The sequence below is a fragment of the Microcaecilia unicolor genome, chromosome 11 (genome assembly GCF_901765095.1).
Source record: "Microcaecilia unicolor chromosome 11, aMicUni1.1, whole genome shotgun sequence".
Classification (NCBI taxonomy): domain Eukaryota; kingdom Metazoa; phylum Chordata; class Amphibia; order Gymnophiona; family Siphonopidae; genus Microcaecilia; species Microcaecilia unicolor.
Genome location: NC_044041.1, coordinates 5,532,199 through 5,553,794, shown reverse-complemented (window position 1 = coordinate 5,553,794; position 21,596 = coordinate 5,532,199). Strand labels below are relative to the sequence as shown.

The window sequence follows — 21,596 nt, the reverse complement described above, 5'->3', positions numbered from 1 at the left end:
TGTATATACTTTGATTAACATGAGAATGATGTGCTAAATAAAAGTTGGGTAATAGACCCTAATAAAAGCAATACAGATAAAAATTATTATGTTAAATAAAGTTTAATTGCAAAAGTTAAAATGTTGAAATCATTCTGAGGAATAATGAATATTAAATACTATTATATGTTGAATAGAGTTTGGATCCTTGAGGGCAAGCGGTTTCTGACTGGGAGGAGAATGTAACCCATGGTTTGTTTACGAACATGATAGAGTGGGCCCCTGGGTAGCAGGTCATTAGGGGAGTGACTGGAGGACTAGGGAAGAGCTCAGAGGATATATAACGGGAACCCTATGGGAAGGATTTTGTCTCTGGTTCTGCCTCTTGATATAGTAACTAGCTCTGGATGTAGAAAGCTATGTGTTACAGTTAGTTCCCCTGCCAGATGACCCACTGAAAGAGAAGGGGAAGTCCTGTAGCATTGTGACCAGTGGATTGATTACCTGGACAGTAAGCTGTTATATTGCATCAACCATTAGAGGAGCCAGAAACTCGGCAAATTGAGGAGTCTGGCCATAACCAGGGCTCAGGCGGAATTGCAGTCTACTCCTGACTGATAGTGAGACCTTCGGGGTGGCAGCCCGAAGGGAGTATGCAGTTACTGGAAGTCTAGCCCGGTTGGTATTGAACTACATCAGGAGCGTGAAATCTGCTCTGGGTTCTAAGTGAACTGTAGGCCGGGCTTGAGGGTTAACATAGTAACATAGTAGATGACGGCAGAAAAAAGACCTGCACGGTCCATCCAGTCTGCCCAACAAGACAACTCATGTGTGCTACTTTTTGTGTATACCCTACTTTGATTTGTACCTGTGCTCTTCAGGGCACAGACCGTATAAGTCAGAAAATGTATTATTGCTTATGATCATCTGGAAAGCAATATGATCTATAACCAACTGTATGAAGACCAATGCAGTGAAACCATCAGTATAGAAGTTAAAGCGAAGATATACCTATAGCAGGTATTCTCCGAGGACAGCAGGCTTCATATTCTCACAAGAGGGTAGATGCCAATCTGTGTCGCCCAGTCTGGCATTTATGCCAAGGAAAAAAAAAGTCAGAGCTTTGTGAAGCGCGAGCCATGTTCCACTGCACATGCTGTGAAGAAGGGGATAAGGGAACAGGGGGGGGGGGGGGGGGGTTACCGGCAGAGGAGGAGGGAACAATCCAGATTCTTAGCTCAGGGAGTTCCTCATGTCAGGAGAAAGCATAGATCATTTTCCCCAGAGGGCTGGAGGCAGAGTAAAAACTACGATTCCCACCAGCCCTTGAGGAACTCTTACAACAGAATCAAAGACTTCCTCTCCCAGCAACCCCCAGTGGAGCCCAAGGGAAAGGCAGGTAAAGGTGAAACCCAAGACACGGAGGGGAGGCCAGGAATGGAGGGGGAGCCTTAATCAGGGGGAGGAGGATCAGCTGGGGAATGGGTGGGGCGAGGAGCCCATGGAATGGAAGAGGGAAGAAAAGGAGGAAGAAGTGAGGCAAGAGGAGCTAATGGAGATTGCAGCTCTGGCAAGATCCACAAGTAAAAGGTTCAGACAGCAGGTAACCACTTGGTGCGGGGTCTTGGTAAACAAGGGAAGGCAGTGGCTATCATGGACGAGCCAGGGAGCGACGGGGTCAAGTGGGAAGAAGCCAGGAGATAGAGTTGACCAGAGGAGGGAGGGGACCCCTGGGAGCTCTCTGCCTCTGAACTGCTGATGGTATTTCTAAAGTGCTTGTTTGAATTGCCTGTTTGGAAGTGCTTGTTTTCTTTGAACTGCTTGGTTTGCTTTGTGGAACGTTATTTGCTTTTGGGTTACTTATTTTGAATTGCATCATTGGGACTGCTGAGATTCATGTCCTGTTGGTTTATGAACTGCATTTTTGAAAGCTGTGGAGATTCCTGAACTGCTTTGCTTTTGGAACTGCATTATTAAAAACTACTTTTTCTAAACTGTTTGTTTTTGGGATTGCATTCTTGAAACCGCTGGGATAATTTCACTGGCAGATATCTCGAGAGTGCTGGAATAGTACTGCTGACGTACCTCAGGTCGGAAGGTACACCTGGAGGATTACAGCGAGTTGTACCTAAGTGGAATATCATATAGAAACTTGGGCCGGAGGCCAGAATTTTCCTGAGAGGAGCGGAGGGATCTTTCACAATGCGCAAATGCCTTCCTGCCTGCTGCAAGAATGCGGGTCCCTCAGTTTAATGTTAAAGCAAGAACAAATAAAAATAAAATAACTATAAAAAAACTCCAAGGGCAGGTGGGTGGGATTGTGAGAGTATGAAGCCTGCAGTCCTCGGAGAATACCTGCTGCAGATACGTATCTTCGCTTTCTCCAAGGACAAGCAGGCTCCTATATTCTCAAAAGTGGGAATCCCTAGCATCCAGGCTCACAAAAAACAACAAACATTGGTCAGTTGGGCCTCGCAACACCGATTAAACTAAAACTATATACAATCTGAATTAGAGTGAAACCAGGAACAGAATAAAATGGGCCTAGGAGAGTGGAGTTGGATTCTAGTTGCCAAACATATTCTGCAACACTGACTGCTCAAACCGTCACATCGGGTATCCTGCTCAAGGCAGCAGTGAGATGTGACTGTGTGGACAGAAGACCACGTTTCAACCTTGCAAATTTCTTCAATGGAGGCTGACCTCAAATGAGCTTCCGACGCAGCCATGGCTCTGACATTATGAGCCATGACATGACCCTCCAAGGCCAGCCCAGCCTGGGCATAAGTGAAAGAAATGCAATCTGCCAACCAAATTGAGATGCTGTGTTTCCCGATGGCGACCTTCATCATGTTAGGATCAAAAGAAACAAAAAGCTGGGCAGACTGTCTATGGGGCCTTGTCCGCTCCGTGTAGTAGGCCAATGCTCTCTTGCAATCCAAGGTGTGCAAGCTGCTTTCACTAGGAAGGGCATGAGGTCGAGAAAAAAATATTGGCAAGACAATTGACTGGTTCATATGGAACTCCAAAATAGGAAGTGGGAAGTGGACCAATGACTCCAGGGAAACGGGACTATGGAAAACTTGGGAGCCATGTTCGATTATGCCCCTCCACATGTCTACAAAATGATATAACCTTTAGCTCATAGTGAACAGGGTCATACTGTCACAAACCTGGAGTCTGATGCGTGGAGGCAGACGTACACACCTGCAGCGTCCCTAGTTCGACACTACACGCATGGTTCCATCCTCTCTGAGTGCATCATCATGGCGCGCCCGTAGACTGCCCACCTCACTCTAGCGTGCCTTCCAGTGGCAGTGCACACCTGTGGGCGCAGTTCTCCCTTGACGTCAGACGCCTTCAGCTGTTAAGCGAGGATTCATCCACTATTTCTCTGCCTCAGCTACTACTTTTTTGGATAGTACTGGTGCATTTATTCTCTGCTGACTTGCCTGCCTGGACCTCTGCCTGAACCTGACCGCGCCCTCTGATTAACACCTGCTGGGACCTTGGCCTGCACTTTTAGTCCTAGGCCTGCCCCTACTCTCTGTTGTTATCTGCCTTTTCTGCAAACATTACTTGCTATCTTCAGGCCAGGACCATCGTTTGCCTTCCTACGGACAATACTGGTACCTTTCCTGGTAGTCTCCTCAAGGCCAGTTCCTGCCGAAGTCCTGTCGGCCGCCTGAACCTAGGAGCTAAAACCTCTGGGGAACAGTGGTTATCGCAGGTGAAGCCCTAGGCCTTTCCGACTGCCTGTTCTAGAATTGATTCCTCGCCTTCGGACTTGGTACTTTGCTGTAGGATCAGCATAGGGGCTTACTTCCAGAGGCTGTCCCTGAAATCAAGTGACTGACTGGGACAGACCATGACACGTAAGTCCTCTTCTGCTCATTGCAAATTTTAGTCTGCATTATGTAAAAGACACTGCTGTTTTAAAACGCTAATATTGCCTTTGTAATTAATCAAAAGTAAAAAAACAAATAATCACAGAGAGATATCATAATGATTTTTGTCTGTTCTAACTGCTAAACAAACCATTCAATGCAGGTTTTTGCTTATTAAGACATAAAACACCCCAGTGGATAGAGATCTGTTTCTTCATGTTTATGTACAGTAGAATTTGCTGGCATGTCAGATTTACTCAGCTGACTAGTTTTGCTACTCTTTAGTCCCCATTTTCTCTATCTTTTATAGCCCTACAGAGTTAATTAAGTCTAAGTAGATCAAGCAGTAAGCACATGTTTTGGTACACTGTTGACATGGCTCAGAGAAAGCTTTTACAGTCAAGATTATGTCTGTTAATACAGGTAACAGTGAGAGCAGAAAGACAAGTCAAGCAGGCCAATGTCTTCCAGTGGGTCGGAAAAGAAAATTCTTTCAAGTTGCAAAAGAAATCAGGTTGTTGAGAGTGACATAGAAATACCTCCCCCATCTAAGCAAGACATATCAGGAACAAGATGTGAACTTGCTAAGGAGCAAGCCCAGATTGTGATCCCACTAAGGACAGAAAAAAGTATGTCAACTGCTTTGGTTGTACCACAGAAAATCAGTATATCAAATGCATGACCCATGTCAGGGGTGAGAGATTTCACCTGTTGAACTGTCCCACCATTCTCACTGGAAACCCTAAGAAGCTCGTTAGGGTTGAACGTCTTTCAATTGCAGGGATATATGAGTAGAGTCTGTTCATGAATGTGCGAGAATGGTCTTGTGATGAATTTAGCCATAAAATGTAATGGTTGTTTGAAGATCAAAAGAAGATTTGTGGCCTGATTCATTGGTGATTGATGATGTTTGGCTTGAAGTGCGTACGGAGATAAAATTGTTGGGTATTTTGTTAGATTCTAAGCTTACCATGATGAAACAGGCGGATATTGTGATTCAGACCTCGTTTTTCAACTGCATTTGCTATATAGGTTGAGGCCAATGTTGTTGAGGTCTGATATCCGAAGCATAGTGCAGGTTATGGTTTTGAGTAAATTGGACCACAATGCCTTGTACCTAGGACTGATAAGTGCTTGGTGAATGGCACTGCAGATTGTCCAAAATGCGGCAGCCAAATTGGTGGCTGGAGTTTCAAAGACTGTTCATATTTCTCCGGTATTAAGACAGCTCCATTGGTTACCAGTGTTCTATAGAATCAAATTTAAAGTGTTATCTTTGATTCATCAAGTGGTATATTCTCATGCATCACAGTATGTTAAAGATGTTGTATGTGTGTATCATCTGAACAGAGCATTGTTCTCAGAGAGTGCAATGCATTTATCCTCAGATGCAGTGATCACAGTACATTACGTAGACACACGTGCCTCAGCATTTTCTATTGCTGGAATATCACTTTGGAATGAGCTTCCTGGCCAGATATACCTATGGGCGAATAAACTACAGTTTAAAAAATTACTTAAGACACATTTGTTTGTTGCAGCATTTTTTTGAATTTTTCTCCACTGGACTAGGAGATGGTGGAACAGTGCTAATGCTGTATTTTAATGTCTTTTATGAAGTTTGTTTATATGTTTTTTTTATTGTGTATGTATTTTTGGAAACTGCCTAGGTTTAAAAAATAAATAAAGAATAAATCTATCCTTATACCATTTTCAGAAGCAAACTTTTGGATTAAGGATGCTAGTGTTATGGGTTACTAAAATGTTCTTTCCTACACAATAATAAGAAGAATGATCTGGGCCTCTGCTCCAGAGAAGGTGCCAATCAAACGTGGATACTAGAAGATCTGTTCTGAAAAATTATAAAAAGTTAAGTTGAAGGGAGAAACCAGGTCTTCCTCTCTCAGAGGGAGCAGGTGAGGAATACCATCCATGGGCCCACCAAAGCCTTACTTCCTTGCTTTAGGGATTGAAGGAAAGGAAGAAGAGGAATAGAGGGGCTGCCAGCTTTACTCTCAGCTGTCTTCTGATGCACCAAGAGAAAAAATGACTTTCAGGCTTATTTTCGAAAAAGAAGGGTGCCCATCTTTCAACACAAATCGAGAGATGGGCGTCCTTCTCTCAAGGTCGCCCAAATCGGCATAATCAAAAGCCGATTTTGGGCATCCCCAACTGCTTCCCATCGCACGGACGACCAAAGTTCCCGGGGGCGTGTTGGAGGCATAGTGAAGGCGGGGCATGCCTAACAGATGGGCGTCCTCGACCGATAATGGAAAAAAGAAGGGCATCCCTGACGAGCACTTGGGCGACTTTACTTGGTCCATTTTTTCTTACAACCAAGCCGCAAAAAGGTGCACAAACTGACCTTAAAAATTTTTTTTGCCAGCCTGAAATGTCATACCCAGGTCCATTGCAGCAGTATGCAGGTCCCTGGGGGGGGAGGTATGTGTGTATCAGCGGAGGCATAGCAAAGGCATGGACATCCTTCTTTCAAACATTTTGGACGTCCTGAACTGCCCCCCCCCCCCCTCAGGAACAGCCAGATTTCAAGGGAGTGGAGTGGAGGAGTGGCCTAGTGGTTAGAGCACTGGTGTTGCAATCTAGAGGTGGCCAGTTCAAATCCCACTGCTGCTACTTGTGATCCAAAATCCAAATAAATAAAGGGGGGTGTCAGAGGCATAGCAGACATGGACATCCTTCTCACAGAAACATCCACACTTTGGACATCCTCAACTGCCATCACAGGGACGGAAGCATAGCAAATGACATCCTTCACCCATACTCTAAAATAAAAAAAAAAAAGATGTCCCTGACAAGCACTTGGACGTTTTCACCTGGACTTGTATTTTTCTAAGGTTGTAGATGGCAATTTATTTAAGGCTGTAGACGGCTATTATACATGCAGCTTGTCTGCATGTATGAAGCCGTCTTTGGCATTGCAGAGCAGCCATGCATAATGCTTGGCTTCCCCTCCTTAGGAAGGAAATCTTGTGCAAATGAGCTACCAGTGAGCAGCTCATTTGCATGCAATTTCCTTCATGAATGCCCGTTCCTTTCCGAATCGCTAAGGGAAGGGCTTTTTTCGTTCAGTTAATGCATCAGTTAGTCCACTGCAGTGCCCCCTAGGGTGCCCGATTGGTGTCCTGGCATGTCAGGAGGACCAGTGCACTATGAATGTTGGCTCCTCCCACGACCAAATGAGTTGGATTTGGTCATTTTTGAGATGGGCGTCCTCGGTTTCCATTATCACCGAAAACCTGGGCCAACCATTTCTAAGGTCAACCATCTCAACATTTATGTTGACCAACTCTAAGGTCGACCTAAATGTTTAGATTTGGGCGTCCCCGACCGTATTATCAAAACGAAAGATGGATGCCCATCTTGTTTCGATAATACGGGTTTCCCTGCCCCTTCGCGGGGACGCCCTCAGGAAAACTTGGGTGCCCCATTCGATTATGCCCCTCTATGTATAGACCATATGGAGGGGCATAATTGAACGAAAACGCCTATCTCCATGGGCGTTTATCTCCAAGAACGGGTCCGTGAAGGGGCGGACCGAACCGTATTTTGGGAAATAATAGACGCCCATGTTTTATTCAACAATGTGTGAGCTGGGCGTTTTTGTTTTTCAGCGATAATGGAAAATGAAAGCGCCCAGCTCAAAAACGAATAAATCCAAGGCATTTGTTCGTGGGAGGGGCCAGGATTCGTAGTGCACTGGTCCCCCTCACATGCCAGGACACCAACCGGGCACCCTAGGGGCACTTTTACAAAAACAAAAAAAAAGGTAAAAGAGCTCCCAGGTGCATAGCACCCTTCCCTTGTGTGTTGAGCCCCCCAAATCCCCCTCAAAACCCACTGCCCACAAATCTACACCATTACTATAGCCCTAAGGGGTGAAGGGGGGCACCTACATGTGGGTACAGTGGGTTTGGGGGGGTTGGACGACTAATAAGCATTAAGCAGCACAATTGTAACAGGTAGGGGGGATGGGCCTGGGTCCACCTGCCTGAAGTCCATTGCACCCCCTAACAACTCCTCCAGTGCCCTTCTTACTGCTGTCAGGGAGCTGGGTATGACATTTGAGGGTGAAAATAAAAAGTTGAGAAACTTCATTTTTTGTGCTGGGGGGTTAGTGACCACTGGGGGAGTCAGGGGAGGTCATCCCCGATTCCCTCCAGTGGTCATCTGGTCATTTAGGGCACTTTTTGGGGCCTTATTCGTGAAAAAACAGGGTCCAGGAAAAGTGTCCTAAATTCTAGCTAAAAACGCATACTTTTTTCCCATTATCAGTGAAATGCGCCCATCTTTGTTCGGCAGATAACCACGCCCCAGTTCCGCCTTTGCCACACCTCTGACACGCCCCCATCAACTTTGTCCGCATCCACGACGGAGTGCAGTTGAAAACGTCCAAACATCGGCTTTCGATTATACCGCTTTATTCGTTTTTGTGAGATAAACGTCCATCTCCCGATTTAGGTCGGAACTTGGGCGTTTTTCTCGTTCAATTATAAGCTGGATGGTCTATCTAGTCAGCTCATCTAAACCAACTACTAAACCTTACAACCTCTTTCAAATCCTCAACCCTCAGTGATCCCACTATTATTTAGTCTTTATCTGAGATCTCTTGATGACTTTTTTTTTCTAAATTTGGATACTATTTCTGATTCTACACTGATAATGTCCAATTATGGGTCAATTCTATGTGGGTTCCTTCTTTTCGTCACCCCGATGTCACTATATAACACAATTGCACCATATGCCTGGAATAGACTTCCTGAGCCGGTACGTCAAGCTCCATCTCTGGCCGTCTTCAAATCTAAGCTAAAAGCCCACCTTTTTGATGCTGCTTTTAACTCCTAACCCTTATTCACTTGTTCAGAACACTTATTTATCATCCTCACTTTAATATTCCCTTATCTCTTGTTTGTCCTGTTTGTCTGTCCTAATTAGATTGTAAGCTCTGTCGAGCAGGGACTGTCTCTTCATGTTCAAGTGTACAGTGCTGCGTACGTCCAGTAGCGCTTTAGAAATGATAAGTAGTAGTAGTAATTGTCTTTATTCTATTCCTTTGACTGTCTTTTTTCTCATTTACAAGTTTGTCATACTTGCACTTGACCATGTCTTCAGCCTATCCATCACTCCTGAAAGTGACACCTTGATGGGAAATCCCAGATAGAAAAACAGCTTTCTCGTGAAAAATTGTTCTCTTCTGCACTTCCTGCAACATTGCCTTCAGAGGAGCAGAGGGGGCCTGGGACATATATTTGACACTGAACCTTGTCCTGCCAACAATCTGAGTTCCAGACTACAGGGCAAAGTGTCCCAGAATGTCAGGATGCTGTGGAATTCAGATCCTTCCTATCAGTTTGTAGAGAGATGGCACAGATGGCACAACAGTGAGAAAGTATTTTAGACTGCATTATGTGACCATTAGACACTTTAAGAGGTTAAAAATGAAACACATGGAGATATTAAGTTAACAGATAAAAAATAAAACAGTGAATCAGAAAGTGCTGATAGACATCTCTGTCTAATATTTATCTTAAAGGAGTGAGCATGGAGAATTATTGCCAGTAAAAACCTTATGATGTAAATAAACTATAAGGGTAGAGACTAAACAGTTAAAAAGAAGGCAGGTATTCCCCAAGGACAGCAGGCTGATTGTTCTCACTATTGGGTCGTTGTCCGCGACGGCCCAGGAGACTGGAAAATCGCTATGCCCGCGCACTGGTGCGTTCGAGAAGTTTTTGTTTTTTTGCTAAGAGATTTTCCGGTCTCCTGGGCGTCGCGGACGACGACCCAATAGTGAGAACAAGCAGCCTGCTTGTCCTCGGAGAAAGAAATATACACTAATACTCCCAAGAAAAACTATTTGTATCCACAAATAAAGAAAACTTGTAAACCTGTTATATTTGTAAGCCTCATTGAACCTGCTATTAATTGGGAAAGCGCGGGGTATAAATGTCACCCCTTCTGCGATACAATACAATACAATACAATTTAGACCACCATAAGGGAAAGGAGTCAACAAAAATAAATCAATAATAATCACAAAGTAATCAAAGGGCTAGACTACAGTGACTGCTAGACATATCAGCCAACCTGAACTATGCTTAACTCTCTGGCAAGTTGTTTCGGATAAAAAAATAAAAGATTTACCCTCTAACAAAACACACACAAGAAAATTTCAATTTATAGTTCACTCCAAGAGCCAGGATGAGGAGGAGTCAAGATGATGTTGGAGCTAGTTACTCGATCCTGATTTGTGCTCTAACCAAGGTTTACGCTGCCGTGGAGTGTCCCTTGTAATGGGGAAAAAGAGGAAGGGGCAGTCAAGGCTGTCTCCCCAGTGAATGAACCTACCTTGGCTTCTAAGCAGTTAACCTTGGAGGCATGCGGGGTGAGCACACTCACAACACGGAAGTGCACTGTTCATGGGAGCTGAGTGGAGTGATGGAGTCAGGCTGGTATGGACTCGGGATTCCCTCACTTGAGGATCCTCCTGTGTTTTTTTTCCTCCCCCAGTATCTGGGACATGGTGTCATCATCTCGGGCTGGTACGGACTCTGTCCTCACTTTGGGAGCCTCCTGTCATTTTTTCCTCTCCCAGTGTCTGGGGCATGGTGTCAACATCTATGTCCAGAGTTGCTGCTTCCTGTAGAGTGCCTGGAGAGAGGCAAGTGAGAAATCTGCAATCCGGGAATCTTGAGGTTAAAAAAAAAAACCTGCTGTTGTAACTTTAGAGTCACTCTGGGAAGTGATTCAAGTGGTGAACTCTTCTTTACAAAGAGTAGTATAGCAAATGGTGACGGATAAAGATTTCAAAAAGGTCCAACAAGACTAGGTTGTTTGTATGGAATAATATGCTGCGAGGTTGGAGTCCATTGAGGGGAGATTTTCTCAGATGCAGGAGAGAGTGGTTGCCTTAGTGAAGGATAAGGAATATTTGCATCTCTATTTGCGTCTCTTCCTCCAACCTTCTTATAGTAGGGGATATCAACCTGCACCTTGAAGATCCTAATTCAATAAACGCGCGTGAATGCAAAGACTTCCTCCAACTATGGGATCTTCATTGGCCAAACACGCAGCTAACCCATATTAAAGGACACACACTAGACATCATTACACACAAATTCTCCCCTGACTTAAATCTTGTACTAACAGATACAAAGTGGACTCCAACACCATGGTCCGACCACTACAAAGCAAACCTTTCCCTTCAATGGCGGATGAAAGATGCACCCCACAAACAAGAACGAAGGACCTATACCACGAGAGGCAACATAGATCCGCTAACATTCTGGCAACAATTCTACAATAATAAATGGACTGCACTGACAGATTCAAACCAATTTATCCAAGAATGGGACAATAGATGCCGAAACATATTAGACAACATAGCACCACTCCAAACCAAAACCTCACATAGAAGGAACTCAAAACTGTGGTTCAACGAAGAACTGAAAAAAATAAAAACACAAGTTAGAAGGTTAGAACGAGCATGGAATAAAAAGAAAGACGACTCCGCACTCAACGCTTGGAAGCAACTACAAAGAAAATACAAATACACCATTAAACAAACCAAAAGATCATATTACAAAACTAAAATTGGACCAGACTACAAGGATACACATAAACTTTTCCAGCTCGTGAACAAATTACTAGATACTACACCGGTGACTTCTAACAGCACAGACACACCAGCAGCAGACAATCTTGCGAAATACTTCAAAGAGAAAATCGTAAAGTTACGACTCATGATACCTATCAACACCATCGACTACGCAAAACTCCTTGATTGTCTAGACCCAACCCCTGGTGAACACCCAGCTGACAGAACCTGGACCAACTTCGACACACTATCGGATGATACCATCTCCCAAATGCTCAAAAGGTTCACTAAGTCTCACTGCAAATTAGACATATGCCCTAACAACCTTATAAAGTTTGCCCCTCAACAACTCATATCAGACCTCACGAAGCATTTGAACTATATGTTACAAAATGGACTTTTCCCAAAGGATAAAGGAAATATTCTACTCACCCCTATACCTAAAGATGCAAAGAAAAGTACAAATGACTTAACCAACTACCGCCCAGTAGCACCTATTCCTCTGATAACCAAACTAACGGAAGGTATAGTGACCAAACAGCTCACACCAACTACTTAAATAAATTTTCAATACTTCACGACTTCCAATCGTGATTTCGGTCTAACCACAGCACTGAAACAATACTAGTTACTCTCCTGACCAAATTTAAACAAGCTATCGCGACTGGCAATAACATACTTCTCCTACAATTCGACATGTCCAGTGCTTTCGACGTGGTTGATCATGGAATATTACTACACATCCTAGAATACTTCAGAGTGGGAGGTAACGTTCTTAATTGGTTTAAAGGCTTCCTGACCACAAGATCATACCAAGTGATATCTAACTCGACTACATCAGCCACATGGATACCTGAATGTGGAGTCCCTCAAGGATCTCCCCTCTTGCCGACCCTCTTCAACCTAATGATGACACCCTTGGCCAGGTTATTATCTAATCAAAACCTCAATCCATACATATATGCAGATGACGTAACGATCTACATCCCGTTCAAACATGACTTAGAAATCACCAACGACATCAACCAAAGCTTCCATATCATGCATTCATGGGCGGACGCATTTCAGCTGAAACTTAATGCAGAAAAAACACAATGTTTATACTCACCTCACAACATAACATGAGCAAATTCACCACCATAAACACACCAAACTTGTCCCTTCCCGTTTCAGACACCCTGAAAATTCTTGGAGTTACCATTGATCGAAATCTCACGCTTGAAAATCATGTGAAAAATACAACCAAGAAGATGTTCCACTCAATGTGGAAACTTAAAAGAGTAAGGACTTTCTTCCCAAGAACCATCTTTCGCAACCTGGTACAGTCAATGGTGCTGAGTCACCTAGATTAATGCAATGCACTCTACGCTGGTTGTAAAGAGGAAATCATCAAGAAACTTCAAACTGCCCAGAACACTGCAGCCAGACTCATATTTGGGAAAACAAAATATGAAAGTGCTAAACCCCTAAGGGAAAAGTTACACTGGCTTCCAATTAAAGAACGCATCGTGTTCAAGGTATGCTCTCTAGTTCATAAAATCATTCACGGAGACCTGCCACCCAGGAACGCTAAAAGATTATCTCGCACATTCCTTAATCTTCAATTCCCCAGCTGTAAAGGTCTAAAATACAAACTAACGCATGCGTCAAGCTTTTCTTACCTAAGCACACAGTTATGGAACGCATTACCGCTTAACCTAAAAACTATCTATGAACTACCTAACTTTCGTAAATCTCTGAAGACCCACCTCTTCAACAAGGCATACCACAACGATCAATAATTGTAAATGTAACACATCTCCATTTTTACCTATATTTGGAATTGTTTCTTCTTATATTTGACTGTTTAATTTTATTATGTCATCCATGTTCTCTATGTAACACCAATTGTTATCTTCCAATCTGGAATGGCGAATGCCATAACAGTACATTGTAAGCCACATTCAGCCTGCAAATAGGTGGGAAAATGTGGGATATAAATGCAACAAATAAATAAATAAATAAATTTTTGGAGAATCAAACAAAGAAAGAATAACTTCAGGTTATTAATTTTTCCATGTTCTCCATTATTTACTGCTATGAATATGGTTTGCAAGTATTTCCTTGAAATCCTCAAGATACCATCTGAGGCTCTGTCCCCCCTGGTCAGAGCATACTATCTTCCTGGCCTTGGAAGAGCAGGTGGAGAGCAAGGTGGGGAATAGCTACTATGGACCTGACCAACTTTCTTGAGTCATCTTTGGAGGTGGTTACGCAGAAATTAACTATGATTGTTACTTTTGAATTGGAGCCTGATCAGAAATGAATTCTGCACATTTACTTTGGTCACCTGAATGAAATCTTTTGTGGGTCAAAAATGTTTATATTTCCTGATCAGTAAAGAAGTACGCAGAAGAAACATCAGGACTTTCTGGCCTTAAGATCCAGAATCATGGCTCATGGAGTGAACTATAAACTAAATTTTTTTTGTCTATGTTTGGTTATTTTTGAGGGTAAATCTTTTTTATCTTTTGACCCAAAACAACTTCTTGAATTTCATAAATCAAAAGAGAGTTTGCCTGCTAAGGAGTCATTTTCTACCGCAAGGGGCATTCCTGGCAGTAACTGGCAGCGCACCCACGTTGGTACGCACTAAAGGTTACCACATGGGTAGCGTGTGAGCCTGTACTGGCAGTAAGGGCTCAGGCCATAAATAGGCTTGTGCTAGTTTTAATATCAGTGCAGGCCCATTTCCCAGCCCAGGTAAAAATAAATGGCCCGGCACATGTCTAAAAGCACATCCACACTACCACAGGCCACTTTGTACCATGGCTTTGTAAAAGGACACCTTTGTATACTGGGGGGTCTTTTATTAAGCTGCGGCAGCATTTTTAGCTCATGGTAGAAATCAGCTGGCAGTAAACGCCGAGACACCCATTATCTTCCTAATGATAAGTAGTAGTAGTAGTAACGTTTTGGAGTTTAACGCCAGCTGATTTCTACCACGAGCTAAAAACACTACCGCAGCTTAGCAGAAGACCCCCATTGTGAATTATTCTTTAAAGCATAAATAAAAAGCTTTAAAAAATTCCTAAAATTGAGTGCGTCTAAAAAAGTGAAAATAAAAGTGGAACCTTGCCAACCTAGCCAATTCTTTCAAACAAGGAAAAAACACTGCCAAGGCTCTCTATTAAGACAATCATTCAATCACAAGCAGTTTAAAAAACAAAAGAGATTGATGCAAACTTTAAACATTATTCTCTTATTCATTACTGTCTGCTAATCATCCACATGTTTAGATTAGTTTTTCAAGATGTCATTTAATTTTGTATTAAATTTATACTCATATGTTTTTAATTTTAGTGTTATTTGATTACTATTTTCAAGTTCTATGTACTTAGTTCATTTTAAGTTCTAAAATATCATTTTATAAGTTTGACTGTATATATATATATTTTTCATATTGTTTTTAATAAGCCCTTGATGCAGGTGTTCAGCCAAAACATGGTCCGTGTCAGGTCCTTCATTAAAGTTTGGATGCTAATCTACTCTTGGAGGCCCATTGTGCTTTTTTTTGCTTGGCGTGTGCTAATGTTGTCATTAGTGCGTGGCCATTTTTAAAAATCATTGCGTGAGAACTTACTGCCACCCATTTTTGAAGCAGTAAAGGCTCAGCCAGTATTCCTGTTTAATCAGCGCACACTAATACAGTTGTGCTGTTTAGCCCAGAAGCACCCAGTCTCTGCCCCCTGACACGCCCTCTCAAAAAATAATTATAAATATTTTTTATCATGTAGTTAGCTCGTATACATTTGGCAGTTAGCACAGGACACCTGAGTGAATCCCATGGTATACCATTTTAAGCTGCATTTGGCATGCGTTAGCGCTTAATGCAACTTAGTAAAAGGGTCACTTATACCATGTGCAATCTTGTAAGAGCCCTTTTCTTTGTGTTTAACAGCTCTACACCCAGGTAAAGCTTTACAAAATTACCTCCAGAAATGGCTCTTATAAACCTGCTATGGCCAAATACACGCAAACAAGTACAGATACCAGCAATAGCACACAGATTTATAATGCACCATGTGTAACCTATCACTAGAGACCCAAGCGAAAGCCACCATAAAGAAAAAGTATTTCTCAATGTGGAAACTCATACGCGTAAACCCATTCTTCCCGAGGGAAATATTTCGTAAACTGGTTCAATCCATGGTATTAAGCCACGCAGATTACTGTAATGGAATCTATGCAGGATGCAAGGATCAAATCATAAAGAAACTCCAGACTGCCCAAAACATAGCAGCCAGGCTCATATTTGGAAAAACATGTTCTGACAGTGCCAAACCACTCAGAGAAAAACTGCAGTGGCCAATCAAAGAACGCATCACCTTCAAAATCTGCACAACTGTTCACAAAATTATTTACAGCGAGGCACCAGGATACATGACAGACCTCATTGACCTGCCAACCAGAAACACCACAAAATCTACACGATCATACCTAAACCTCCACTACCCAAGCAGCAAAGGACTCAAATACAAATCCACCTATGCAACCAGCTTTTCCTACCTAAGCGCACAACTATGGAACTCATTGCCAAAAACAGTAAAAACCACGTTCGACTACCTAAATTTTTGGAAAGCACTAAAGACAGACTTGTTCAGAAGAGCATACCCCACTAACCCAACATAAAAATACCGGTCACTTGCGACACAGTATAACCAAAGACCGTAACGGACATTGCCTGACTCTTCTTCCCCTCTCTTCATTCTTGTTTCGATAATAGGGAAACCCGTATTATCGAAACAAGATCGGCGGCCATCTTTCGTTTAGATAATACGGTCGGGGACGCCCACGAAATTTATTCTTAGATATAATCCTGATGATATAACCCCATGATTTTGGGAACAAGTGTATGCTTGTAAATCATTTGCTTAAAAAAAACATGTGAGAACATTTTTTTCTCTGCAGTAACTATATGGAAAGATGCTGGGTACATGCTTAACAGTTAACATGGAGGCTTTGTAGTTACCACATGTTAGTTTATATACATAATATGTGACAACTGCTAATTTTGACCACTCTACAATGAGAGAGACCCGTATTTACTGAAAAATAACAGCTTGAGATGTGTCTGAGCTATACAGGCTTACTTGCTGAGAATGTGTTTTCGGTATGGACAGGAGGCGTAGATGGCAGGAAAGGCGGGTACCCCACAAAGAAGGAACGCAGGGAGCGTTCTGAAAGGAGAGGAGAGCGCTGCAAAGGTATGTTCTCACAGCTCCCAACACTGTTGTGAATCTTCAGGTTCAAGGGCTTGTTCTTTTTCTTTGTTCTGTGAAGAAAAAAAAGAATGAGATCAGTTTCCTCCTGATGGAGGATCTCAGATCTCAGGACTACAGGCAATTCCAGATTCATGAAAACTGTAGGCCTCCCAAAAATGTGGAATTAATAACTTCTCTAGCCTTGAGAACTATACAACATTAGTTCCTTCCACAGGAGTACATCCTCGTACAGAAAATATAGGGTCATGCACTCAATGAAAATAGCTCAAATATAATATACCCAGTGCTAATGACTCTTGCATATGAACACACGATAAAACTTATCACAGAGAACACGGGACCAAACACCAACAAGTGCCATATTTCACCTATCGTCAGGTGTGGTCTACAGAGTGTGATGTAGAATGGACATTGTGATATGCGACTAGTGGAAGTGGACCCTACCCTGAGGCAGCGATAAGCGAAACATTTTGCAAGTTGGTGTTTGGTCCCTTGTACTCATGGACAGCGTGATGTGTGACTAGTGGAGGTGGACTACACCCTGAGGCAGCAATAAGTGAAACATGGCTCATGTTGGCGTTTGGTCCCTTGCACTCTGAGATACGTTTTATACATAACTAAAATGCAAGAACATGTTGTTTTTTATAATATAAAAAGTTTGGGCATAAATGTTATAAAAAGATTAAAGATTAATGACCAAAGTAACTTTCCTGGAGGAAAGGAGAAACAGGGGTGATATGATACAGATGTTCAAATATCTGAAAGGTATTAATCCACAAACGAACCTTTTCCGGAGAGGGGAAGGCAGTAGAACTAGAGGGCATGATATGAGATTGAAGGGGGGCAGACTCAAGAAAAATGTCAGGAAGTATTTTTTCACGGAGAGAGTAGTGGATACTTGGAATGCCCTCTTGCGGGAGGTGGTGGAGATGAAAACGGTAACGGAATTCAAAAATGCATGGGATAAACATAAAGGAATCCTGTTCGGAAGGAATGGATCCTCAGAAGCTTAGCGGAGATTGGGTGGCAGAGCCGGTGGTGGGAGGCGGGAGTAGTGCTGGGCAGACTTATACGGTCTGTGCCCTGAAAATGACAGATACAAATCAAGGTAAGGTATACACAAAAAGTAGCACATAGGAGTTTATCTTGTTGGGCAGACTGGATGGACCATGCAGGTCTTTTTCTGCCGTCATCTACTATGTTACTATGTTACTATGAGGAGGCAGGCGATTCATGGGTAGAGTTTAGCCCATGTGAAAAGCGTCACCGCTGAGGTCTAACAGGAACAAATTGTGTGTTCATATACAAGAGTCATTAGCGCTGGGTGTATTATATTTGAATTGATTCATTACCCCCGCAATTATTGTGTAGACCTTTAAGTTGACTGACCCAAAGAAAATAAAACATCTGATCACTGGTAATGTCCAGTGTCATCTACAGTCAGAACAATAGGACTGTCTTCCCACCCTACTCCATTTCGGAACAGAGATTAACTTCTTACAACTTTATCCAATTACATAACATGGTCACTGTCTTTGATTAAACAGTGATTAACCTGTATTTTGGTCTTTAAACCTTTTCCTTGAGTCTTGACTACAAAACTGGGCACCAGTTCTATATATGACACTCAAAGTTGCGAGCAGAAATTTGGGGAAAGCGCATGGTTCGGGAAAAAGTATCTTGCAAAGATACCTCACAAACAGGGAAGATAGGGTTTCTGTATAGTGAGGTTGCACAACAGACCTTGGTAGACCAGGTGCCCTTAAATACAACTAAAGATCAGACAAAAGATGTCCAATCAATAGTGTCAGGTACTAAGCATCATGCAAATAGGAACAACAAACATACTCTGAAATGTCTATATGCAAATGCTAGGAGTCTAAGAAATAAGATGGGAGAGTTGGAATATATTGCACTAAACGAAAAATTGGATATAATAGGCATTACTGAGACCTGGTGGAAGGAGGATAACCAGTGGGACACTGTCATACCGGGGTAGAAAGTATATCGTAGTGATAGGGTGGACCGGACTGGTGGAGGGGTAGCATTGTATATTAACGAGAGCCTTGACTCAGATAGATTACAAATTCAGCAGGACACAAATCACACCTTTGAATCACTGTGGGTTGAAATTCCATGTATAAAAGGGAAAAAAACGGTGATAGGAGTGTACTACCGTCCGCCTCGCCAGGATGAGCAGGTAGACACAGAAATGATAAAAGAAATCAGAGACGCGAACAAAATGGGCAATGTGATAATAATGGGTGACTTCAATTATCCAAATATAGACTGGGTAAATGTAACATCGGGACACGCTACAGAGATACAATTCCTTGATGAAATCAAGGACAGCTTTATGGAGCAACTGGTGCAGGAGCCGACGAGAGAAGGAAAAATTCTAGACTTGGTCCTTAGTGGAGCGCATGATCTGGTGAGGGACGTTATGGTACTGGGGCCGCTTGATAACAGTGACCATAATATGATCAGTTTTGATATCGACCTTGAAGTAACTATACACAGAAAGTCAAATACGTTAGCGTTTAACTTTAAAAAAGGAGACTATGATAAAATGAGAAGAACGGTAAAAAAAAAACTTAGGGGGACAACTGAGAGAGTAAAAACTGTACAACAGGCGTGGACGCTGTTCAAAAATACCATCCTGGAGGCCCAGGCCATACATATTCCGTGAATTAGAAAAAAAAGACGGAACTCCAAAAGACAGCTGGCCTGGTTGAAAAGTGAGGTGAAGGAAGCTATTAGGGCTAAAAGAAACGCCTTCAGAAAATGGAAGAAGGAACCGTCTGAAAATAACAAAAAGCAGCATAAGGAGTGTCAAAGCAAATGCAAGGCGCAGATAAAGAAGGCCAAGAGGGATTACGAAAAAAAGATAGCATTAGAGGCAAAAAAACATAGTAAAAAATTTTTTCGGTATATTAAAAGCAGGAAGCCGGCAAAAGAATTGGTTGGGCCGCTGGATGACCGAGGGGTAAAAGGGGCGATCAAGGAAGACAAAGACGTAGCGGAGAGACTGAATGAATTCTTTGCTTCGGTCTTCACTGAGGAAGATTTGGGTGGGATACCGGTGTCGGAAATGGTATTTCAAGCGGACGAGTCGGAGAAACTTACTGACTTCACGGTAAACCTGGAGGACGTAATGGGGCAGTTTGGCAAACTGAAGAGTAGCAAATCTCCTGGACCGGATGGTATTCATCCTAGAGTAGGAGTTACGGACCAAGTAAGGGATCTGGGTGTCGTCGTCGATAACACACTGAAACCTTCTGCTCAGTGTGCTGCTGCGGCTAGGAAAGCGAATAGAATGTTGGGTATTATTAGGAAAGGTATGGAAAACAGGTGTGAGGATGTTATAATGCCGTTGTATCGCTCCATGGTGCGACCGCACCTTGAGTATTGTGTTCAATTCTGGTCGCCGCATCTCAAGAAAGATATAGTAGAATTGGAAAAGGTGCAGCGAAGGGCGACTAAAATGATAGCGGGGATGGGACGACTTCCCTATGAAGAAAGACTAAAGAGGCTAGGGCTATTCAGCTTGGAGAAGAGACGGCTGAGGGGAGACATGATAGAGGTATATAAAATAATGAGTGGAGTGGAACAGGTGGATGTGAAGCGTCTGTTCACGCTTTCAAAAAATACTAGGACTAGGGGGCATGCGATTAAACTACAGTGTAGTAAATTTAAAACAAATTGGAGAAAATATTTCTTCACCCAACGTGTAATTAAACTCTGGAATTCATTGCCGGAAAATGTGGTGAAGGCGGTTAGCTTAGCAGAGTTTAAAAAGGGGTTGGACGGTTTCCTAAAGGACAAGTCCATAAACCGCTACTAAACGGACTTGGAAAAATCCAAAATCCCAGGAATAACATGTATAGAATGTTTGTACGTTTGGGAAGCTTGCCAGGTGCCCTTGGCCTGGATTGTCCGCTGTCGTGGACAAGATGCTGGGCTCAATGGACCCTTGGTCTTTTCCCAGTATGGCATTACTTATGTACTTATGTACTTAAATTTGAGCGCCTGCCCAATTTGCACATTCAATTTAACTGAATAACGAGCCAATAAGCAGCAATAGGATGCTAACAATCAATTATTGTCTCTAACTGGCAACAATTTGGATTTACGCATGCAGCTTGTGTAAAGTTTTTAGCACATAACTGAAAAGGGGACGTCACTGGAGTAGGGGGAGGGGGAGGGACTTTATACAGTTGGGGATGGGGATGATTGTTTGTACCAGCGAACTTTGTTACTGTTTCGATTTGATTGTATATTGCTTGGTTAACAATAAAAGGCTATATTCAAAAAAAAAAAAAATAACTGAAAAGGGGACGTGGCTATGATTGGGGCATGGGCAGGTCAGGGATGCACAGAACATTTATGCGCCCAGAGTTACACTAGTCATAGATCTGGCGTAAAGCAGATGCCTAAATATGGCAGGAATGCAGGTAACTTACATTATTACATTATCCACGCTCTCATTACCTCTCGCCTTGACTATTGCAACCTACTCCTCACTGGCCTCCCACTTAACCATCTATCCCCCCTTCAATCCGTTCAGAACTCTGCTACACGTCTTATATTCTGCCTGAACCAATATACTCATATCACCCCTCTCCTCAGGTCACTTCACTGGCTTCCGATCAGATACTGCATACAGTTCAAGCTTCTCCTTCTTACCTACAAATGCACTCACTCTGCAGCCCCTCATTACCTCTCTACCCTCATCTCCCCTTACATTGTCCCGTCCCGGGCCCTTACCTGTGCTCCCTTGGGGGGGAGCGATGGTCGGCGGGGCTCGCGGGGTCCAGGGCGGCGGAGACGAGCCGCCGACGGGGCCGGCGC

At 43.0% G+C, this 21,596-nt stretch overlaps 1 protein-coding gene across 1 annotated transcript in view; it reads right to left on the bottom strand.

Annotated features, from left to right (window-relative positions):
- The window catches only part of LOC115480048 (kinase suppressor of Ras 2-like), a 577,290-nt gene that overhangs the window by 333,703 nt on the left and 221,991 nt on the right, over positions 1-21,596 (bottom strand). Inside the window, exon 5 of the mRNA XM_030218456.1 lies at positions 16,614-16,795. Within this exon, the coding sequence (XP_030074316.1) occupies positions 16,614-16,795 (182 nt within the window). The remainder of the gene's footprint in view (positions 1-16,613; positions 16,796-21,596) is intronic.